The sequence below is a fragment of the Dichomitus squalens genome (assembly GCF_000275845.1).
Source record: "Dichomitus squalens LYAD-421 SS1 unplaced genomic scaffold DICSQscaffold_12, whole genome shotgun sequence".
NCBI lineage: Eukaryota > Fungi > Basidiomycota > Agaricomycetes > Polyporales > Polyporaceae > Dichomitus > Dichomitus squalens.
This window is the reverse complement of record NW_006766894.1, coordinates 558,504-566,694: the sequence shown is the minus strand read 5'-3', so window position 1 is coordinate 566,694 and position 8,191 is coordinate 558,504. Positions and strand designations below refer to the sequence as shown.

General features: G+C 53.2%; 4 protein-coding genes across 4 annotated transcripts in view; 1 reads left to right on the top strand and 3 right to left on the bottom strand.

Moving 5' to 3' along the window:
- The window catches only part of DICSQDRAFT_169839 (uncharacterized protein), a gene marked incomplete at both ends in the record, with an annotated part of 6,138 nt that extends 5,371 nt beyond the window's left edge, over positions 1-767 (bottom strand). Inside the window, 6 exons of the mRNA XM_007365461.1 lie at positions 112-139; positions 197-266; positions 325-332; positions 409-571; positions 644-666; positions 736-767. Coding sequence (XP_007365523.1) covers positions 112-139; positions 197-266; positions 325-332; positions 409-571; positions 644-666; positions 736-767 — 324 coding nt within the window. The remainder of the gene's footprint in view (positions 1-111; positions 140-196; positions 267-324; positions 333-408; positions 572-643; positions 667-735) is intronic.
- Positions 768-1,078: 311 nt separating this feature from the next.
- On the bottom strand, positions 1,079-3,674 carry DICSQDRAFT_169838 (uncharacterized protein; the record flags this gene model as incomplete). Its single annotated transcript, XM_007365460.1, has 9 exons — positions 1,079-1,351; positions 1,415-1,546; positions 1,605-1,799; positions 1,849-2,160; positions 2,225-2,363; positions 2,635-2,780; positions 2,846-3,015; positions 3,122-3,407; positions 3,474-3,674. The coding sequence occupies 9 exons, from the start codon at positions 3,672-3,674 to the stop codon at positions 1,079-1,081; spliced, it is 1,854 nt and encodes a 617-aa protein (XP_007365522.1).
- A 147-nt stretch (positions 3,675-3,821) lies between these two features.
- DICSQDRAFT_59510 (uncharacterized protein) lies at positions 3,822-7,033 on the top strand (the record flags this gene model as incomplete). Its single annotated transcript, XM_007365459.1, has 9 exons — positions 3,822-3,957; positions 4,013-4,524; positions 4,585-4,780; positions 4,880-5,108; positions 5,165-5,294; positions 5,347-5,525; positions 5,580-5,676; positions 5,736-6,243; positions 6,372-7,033. 9 exons carry the CDS (start codon positions 3,822-3,824, stop codon positions 7,031-7,033), a joined length of 2,649 nt encoding a protein of 882 aa, XP_007365521.1.
- A 124-nt stretch (positions 7,034-7,157) lies between these two features.
- DICSQDRAFT_169836 (uncharacterized protein) lies at positions 7,158-8,049 on the bottom strand (the record flags this gene model as incomplete). The annotated part of the gene is made up of 6 exons (XM_007365458.1): positions 7,158-7,355; positions 7,411-7,540; positions 7,598-7,731; positions 7,801-7,811; positions 7,876-7,912; positions 7,969-8,049. The coding sequence occupies 6 exons, from the start codon at positions 8,047-8,049 to the stop codon at positions 7,158-7,160; spliced, it is 591 nt and encodes a 196-aa protein (XP_007365520.1).
- Between the last annotated feature and the right edge of the window lie 142 nt (positions 8,050-8,191).

Sequence of the window (8,191 nt, the reverse complement as noted above, 5' to 3'; positions counted from 1 at the left end):
CGCGCTGTCGACGGGTTGCTCCGCGCAGATTGAGGGCGAGGCGCGAAGCCTGAGAAAGAAGTGTCGGTTTCTCACATCTGACGTATGCCTGACAGCGGGAGATTGGCTTACCGAGATGGAGGCCACCGCGAGAATGATGCTATCAGGAGAGCATGTCAGACTGCGCGCTCATCGCTGTACACCGTCGTACACTTACGGCACTCCCATGGCTTGGATCTCTCTGCGATTGAAGTGAATGGTGATCGCCAAGTTCAGCATGCTCGCAGCTAAAGTGTTGGGCCTACGTTGGCTATTGTATGCCACGAAAGAGAGATTTAGGCTCACAGAACATCCTAGGGGAGACTGATATCAACACAGTTTCAGATAGGGATGACGCAGCATCACGTCACCAGACATCGTTTCACTCACATGACGAAGTAAACAAGGCCATCCCTGACGAGCAGATACACAAGCGGGCTCAGCGTGCGTACTTGGAACCACTTGCCAAGGGGATCGTGTTTGGCCTTGACTAGCTCTGCTTTGAAGGCGTGGCTATTGACGAACTGGTGGACCATCAATACTAGATACGAGGCTACAATAGAGAGGTCAGTTTCAGAACAACTCAATATATGTGATATCATGTAGCTAGCATAAGTCAGCTTACTGGAGGTAGCGGAGATCACGATCCTAGTTACAGACGCAAACCGTTGAAGGGTAGTTAGTTGATGAACGTTGGATGGACATTGTAAGGCGTACCAAGCTGGTAAAGTGTGCTTGAGAGGGACCATAGCAAATGTGAAACACCCGGGGAGAGGAAACCCCGGAGGACGCGGTAAAACTGCTAAGGCATCAGAAAAACCTGCACAGCTCTTAAAGCGCTGAGTAAGACCTTTCTCAGACTTTTAAGAACAGATTCAGAGCTTTAAGACCATCCGGTAATCAGACGTCTGAGATGCACTTTAAGAACTTCATAGATGCATGGATTAAGAGATCTCAGAGCTTCGTAAGAGTTTTCAGAGGTTTCAGAGGTATGGCCGATGACGTTCAACAAGCGGGTATATTGCGCGCGCACGAGCATGTACATCATATGCAACATATTCTAAGGACTACTGGGAGGCTCGAAGAGCTTCGGCGCTGCACCCAGTCGATTGGGATTCGCGCCAATAGTCCTCTTTGCGACCGGGACCTCCCTCATATGTTGCATAGCAGCCGCCATGATATTCTCGAATCGGGAATCCTTCGCCAAAGCCCATGACACGTTACCTTGATACCACTCTGCAGTGAGATCGTGAGCGTTCTCCTTCGCCGAGAAATCCTTCTGCTCCACCCCATATGGCTTGTCATGTATATAGTATTCAAAGGCACGTTGGACCTGATGTGTATGACTGATGAGAATAGGGGCAGTAACGATGAGGACAGCAGCAAAAAAACGTACCGCGGCACATGAGAGCGCGAGAGCGCCAGCTGGATAGGCAGCGTCGGGCAAGACAGAGCCCGAAATCTTCACCAGGTGATATGCAAATGTCTTGAGTATGTACTTGGATTGAAACAGATCCTTCGCGGGGGCCTGAGTAACGCGTGAGATGTCACTGGCACTGGGGTGAACCGAGGGTGAAAACACTCACATTGGTTGTTTTTGGCTGCCCGTAATACGCCGCACCTGAAGCGAGCTGGCCCTCAAGCCACTTGATGAGCCCATTCTCCGAACGGTCGCGCTGCGTGAGAGAGTCGTTGTCGCGCCGCTCAACCATGGCATCACGAACCGCATTGTTCGCGATGCTCTGCACCTTGTTGTGCCATTCATAGAAACGTTGTCGACACTAAACAGATATCAGTGAGATAATTGTAGAAAGGACAGTGAAACCCCACGTATTTGTAGACAGTATCACTCCTCTTGATCTCTTGATTCTTGCGCGGGAAAATCCTGCTCTGGATATCTTGCAATAAGTCAAGGAATTGGTCGCGGTGGGTCGCATCGGGGTTCCAGACGTCCTCGCGGGTGCCATAGTACTCAATGATAGAGGGAATGATCTTCGACTGGACGACGGGCTTGATGTAGTCTGGGAGGGCACTGAACGACTTGTCTTTCTTGACCCCCTTTGTCCTCTTGGGGTTAGGGGTTACGGAAGGCTCGTCAGCATCACTCTCGCCAAGCAACCCAGCAGAGACTTTGATACCGAGCTATCAAACATGATTAGCATGGTTATGAGCATAGTTCAATATGAGTGTAGATGGGAGAACATACCTGTTTGGCTGCCGCTCTGGCCCCCGCCGCGGAACCCTGGATAGCGGCCTCCCGATTGACGTACACATCGCCATCTTCGAACCCGCCCAGTCCCGACTCATCGTCGAAGCCGATGGACTCTGAAGCGGGAGTACGAGTCCTAGAGGAGCTGACTTGAGATGTCTGGCAGGATGGCGTGTTGCTGGGCAGTTCCGTGGATTGGCCCACCCGTGACTGATGCTGAAGTTTGCGACGCCAACTCAATGTAAATGCGTCAGAGTCGGCTCCCAGCGGCTTGGATTGTGTTCTGTGCACCACAGGGGACTGCATCAGCAAAAGACTGTGCCTCGGTAAAGATGCCATTGGCGACAGTATGTGCCCGAGGACATGCCACAAGTGTGTGTTGCCAGGATGAGGAGATGACGACTCACCGGCCAGACAGGGGCGCAGACTTCGATGTGCCAGCAGACAAGCGCGTGGGAGTCGACAGCGCGACATCGAGACTAGCTCTCTGGGAAGAGACAGACAAGAGGACAGATTCACGGAGAACGGCCCTTTTCTCTGCAGCGGTGAGGGTCTAGGGAGGCGAGTGTGTACACACAGTGAGCGTGAGCAGAGAAACGAACTTCTCACGGCACTCACCTGCTTCCTGGGCGCTGGCACCACCTCCGATTCCTCCACAACCATGTCGGTTGGTCCCCCATGGCCGTCGTTCTGCAGCCCATCGATGGGGTTGTTCTGCTCGCGAACCCTGTGAGCAGACTTCAGTTTGTCTTGTGTACGTGGGAGCGCTCCAGCTGCTGGGTCCGCGACTGCCAGATTCAACACGTCAGCAGTGATACGCGGAGAACGGTGCATCGTTCATGACGAACAGCGTGTTCCACAGATGACTCGGAGATTATGGTGAGTTCTACGTACCGAACGTATCAGAAAGTTTTCTGTCTTGCTGAGCACGATTGTCTTCCAGGGCTGCAATCTTGGCGATTTGAGCAGCGTGAAGCTGTTGTTGACGCTCGACCTCGGCGGCTTTGGCGTTGTCAGCCGCCTGCTTCTTAGCCTTCTTATTGTTAACCTCTGTAGCAATCTCTTCTCTAGATCGTTTCGAAACTCCAACAGCCTTCGCGGGATGCTGGTTCTGGGAGGTCCGAGCCCGAAGGCCATAGCGTGGTTCGGCCAGCTGCTCTTCCGCTACTGCCTCGGACAACTGTAGAGGTATTTGGTGAGCACTATACTAGCTAAGAGGACTGTTAGGTGTCAGACAAAAAACTACCTGAGTCGAGTGAGCTATGCTGTTGTTGGGAACACCATTGAGCATTTCTCCAGGGACATCCAGATAGTGGTCATCTGTGGAGAGATTGGTTCCGGTGTGCGGTGTCGGAACTGTGGAAGGAGAGTTTGCGGTTTTCTGGTTGCCAGCACCGCCCCCCTTCGCCTTTGCGGCGGTCTTCTTGATCTTCTGGCCACGGGGCATGGGGATAGAGGAAGAGACGCGCAAGCCGCCGTTGTTGTGCGTTGGCACAAAGAGACAGAGGTCTGACTAAGTTTCCTTATCGAGCGCCCCTGTTGCGTACCTCTCTCTTCTCATTGTTGCTTTGGGGCCGCTCTTGGCCACACTTTCATGGCTCGCTTTTGCACTCTCTGTTCGCGTTCTTTTCCCACCACACGCGCATACATATGCCACCGCCGTAACGTGCATCGGCATCCCAAACCTCAACCAACACCAACCGCAAAACATTTCCATCCCCTGCTCACCGGTATGTTTTCATTTCGTTCTGATATCTCACAATGTCTCAGCTAGTCACAATCTAGCACGGCCATGCAATGCGCAAGGGGATTTTCTTCCACCCGGAGCCCCTCCCGCACCCAAGGAGGGTGCACAAGACTTTGGCCCATTCTGCGACCGCCCTTCATTCGAGTTTGCGGAGCTTGTTTTTGAGAAGATGCAGGTCTCCAAAGCTGACCTCAACCAGCTGCTGCATATTCTTGCCGCCAAGAATGTAGTCGATGGCCACGCCAACCACCCAGCAATCTTTGAGAACGCGGACGAGCTACTCGAGACAATCGATGCGATTCCGTTCGGCGACACTGTCTGGCGTGCTTACAAGGTACGATATACTGGTGCTATGGGTCCCGACTCTCCATCATGGATGCGCAAGACATACGTCATTTATCTGCGCAACTCCCTGGTCGTCGCTGAACAGCTCGCAGCAAGTGAAGATTTTGACGGTAAGTTTGACACACGGCCTGTCGCCGAATACAACGCCGATGGAGACCGGGTGTACTGCAATTTTATGTCGGGACAGTGGGCTCATAACGAAGCGGTGCGTGCCATGCTCTCACCTTTGCATCCGTAACTAATGGCAAGCGTTCTGTAGGACAAGATTTCTGAAGATCCCAACACTCATGGTGCCATGTTAGTGCCCATCATTCTGGGAGCTGATAAGACGACAGTCTCCGTCGCTACTGGCCATCAGGAATACCATCCCGTGTACATGTCCATCGGCAACATTCAAAACGACATGCGCCGAGCGCACCGCGACAGTGTGGTCCCAGTCGCATTCCTCGCCATTCCAAAGGGTAAGTACTGACCTTCCGTTGCCGTGGTTTCCCCAATGAGTTTGGCATCTTCCTGAACTACACATGCTTCAAATCCGAGTCTCACCTTGTGCATTGCAGCCGACCGTGAGGAGGCTGATACGGAGGCCTTCCGCATCTTTAAGAAGAAGCTGTACCACACGTCGCTAGTGCACCTACTGGAGCCCCTGCGTGCAGGAATGACAGCACCGCACATCCTGCGTTGTCCCGATGGGCACTTCCGGCGTGCCATTTTCGACATTGGGCCCTTCATCGCAGATTATCCTGAGCAAGTGTACCTGTCCGGGATCGTCTCTGGATGGTGCCCTAAGTATGTAAAGTACCGGCCATCACAGCCAGTTCCGATTTGTTCACCCTCAGCTATAGATGTCGCGCTTTCCCAGAAGACTTGTCTCACGAAGGCCCTCCCCGCTTCCGAGAACACACTGAGATGCTGCACGAAACCTTTGACGACAACATTCTGTGGGATGTATTTGGCCTGATACGTGATGTCAAGGTAAGTGTGTCTCTCGTCTGTGAGTTTCGTCACTCATCCCGACTCTTTTTAGCCGTTCACCTACTACTTCCCCCGCGCAGACATCCACGACCTGCTCTCCCCTGACATTCTTCACCAGCTCGTCAAGGGTACATTCAAAGACCACGTTGTTTCGTGGGTAGAAGATTATATCAAGCTCACGGCTGAAAGCGAACGTGAAGCCAGCCGGATCCTCGACGACATTGATCGCCGGTACGTACTCTCTGACTTACTCAACACATCAACAGTGATTTCAGCTCCGATTAGGCTGGCCGCTGTACCTCCCTTTCCAGGGCTCCGTCGGTTCCCTCAAGGCCGGAACTTCAAGCAATGGACGGGCAATGATTCAAAGGCACTCATGAAGGTATTGCTGGAGTCCCTCGTAATCACACTCTTGCACCCTTAAGAACCACCGTTTTTTAGATCTATCTGCCTGCAATTGCTGGCTATGTTCCTGACCAGATGGTTCAGTGCATTGCTGCACTGCTGGACTTCGCATATCTGGCGCGTCGTTCTTCCCACACGGGTGCCACCCTCGGCGCGATGAACGACATTCTGGGTCACTTTCACAACCTCCGCACCATCTTCGAAGAAGTGGGTGTTCGTCCTGAAGGCTTCTCGCTCCCCCGGCAACATTCCCTGGTCCACTACGTGCGAAGCATCAAGCTATTTGGGTCTCCCAATGGCCTGTGCTCCTCCATCACGGAGTCAAAGCACATTGACGCTGTCAAGCGTCCATGGCGGGCATCCAATCGCCGGGACGCCATTGGCCAGATTTTACGGACGCTCACTCGGCGTTCCAAGATGGCCGCCGCTCGCGTCGAATTTGGACGACGCGGTATGTTGCGCGGCGACGTCTTTACTGCCGCACTGCGCACTGCCGGCCATGACATCGAGTCAGACGATGAAGAGGAAGAAGATGAGGTCTTCCGTGACCTACAAGATGCCATGCAAGCCGCGGACGACGAAGCTGACTCAGATGTTACGCTGCCTGCACGTCCACGTAAGTTATCACACACCACTTTTCGGAACACCTTGCAGACTAACATCCTTTGACAGATGCCACAGAACGCATATATATTCTCGCAGAAACTCTCCACATACCGCGGCTCCATGAGTACATGCGCCGCTTCCTTTACGACCAGCTCGAACCCAACGCCCCCGTTGCGGGAGACATCGTTAACATCGAACAGTGCCCCGAGATCTCTCCACTCACCAGCATATCAGTATATCGGCATGCGAAGGCGACATTCTACGCACCAAGTGAACTTGCGGGACCAAACGGAATGCACCGGGAGATCATCCGGTGCAATCCACGCTGGTATGGGGACAAGGCGCGGTACGATACAGTTTTGGTGGAGACGGACTCAGATGCCATCGGCTTGGAAGCGAGCACAGTCGCCCGCCTGCGCGCATGCATTGCGTTTACTTACCAGAATGTTAGATATGAATGCGCTCTAGTCGAGTGGTTTGAGGGCGATGGGGACGCCCCAGATCCGGCGACAGGCATGTGGGTTGTTAGACCAGAGTTGGACGCTGCTGGGGAGCGTGTTTGGGGTATCATTCACATAGATTCCATCATTCGAGCCTGTCATCTTGTGGGAGTATACGGCAGGACAGCGCTTCCCACAGACTTCGATTACACCGACTCCCTTGATGCATTCCGTCGTTTCTACGTTAATTGGTACGCTGACTATCACTCTCATGAGATTCTAGTATGATTACATGTCCATAGATGTGTACTATACAACATGTACTTCTGCTTGAATCTGGCCCCGGAGCTGCTCCCAAGTTGTCGCCCGGAGTACTGGTTCTGAAAGCTCTTAGACCTCTGAGCGAGCGCTTTTAAGAGCCATAAGTAGTTAAGAGATTGTCAGTTTTACTGATGTCCGCGGCCATGACAAGCTCGCACCGCCGCTGGCGGAGCTCCTGGTAGGCGCCGAGAAAAGAGGGGACTTGGTCTATCGTGCTCAGATGAGAGAAAAGTGAGCCGAGCACAACTGCGTCCTCGATGGCCAGGCTTATCGAGTGGGTCCCTCCAGGCTAGAACATCCCAGAAGTGAGAGGTAATGAAGGTGGGCAGCAAAGGCTTACTCACGAAGGACGGGTGCGCCGCGTCGCCGAGCAGAACCATTCGGCCAGTGGAGTCCACCCATTCGACTGTGTTCTCATGATTCTTCCATTGCGTACGGATGAGGTTGGTGGTCAGCTTGAGCATCGTCTGGAATCTAGTATGGGGAGTATTAGAGCACATTACAAAAGGAACTAGGCTGCGAAACGCGTACGCTGGGCCGTAAGCGTCCGAAGTGCTGATACCGTCTATAGAACAGAGATCTTCCCAACTCTCTTCGCCGCCCTGAGGAAGCCTATCTAGTTTGTCCCAATAAAATAGATGGATCGCATATTGGGTTCTCGCCGCCTGCACGAGTGGAACGTGTACAAAGTCAGCAGGGACTACAAGACCACGCAGACACGTCGAACAGCCTACCACGGGATGTCCTGATCAAACCCGCATGATAAGGTCACCAGAGCATACAGGAGACCAGAACCAGGCATCACATACCCATCATACAGCGACCGGGTGACATGCCTATTGCCCACTATTGCTCCGTTCAGGACCGTTCAGGCAGAGTAATAGTTGCTCACGGACGCTCACCTCATCGGACGATATGTACGGTGCGAGATCCGGATCCGTCACCATATCTTTAGCATCAATGACCCCTGTATACAAGGTCATCCTGACAGGTTCTGCGCAGTCCTCCTCCTCCAATACCACTTTCCGCACTAGGCTTTTGCATCCGTCCGCACCCACCAAGACGTCTGCTTTAATGATCTCTCCAGTTGCAAGAGTCACTGCCGGCTTAGGGTCCTCTTCCGTT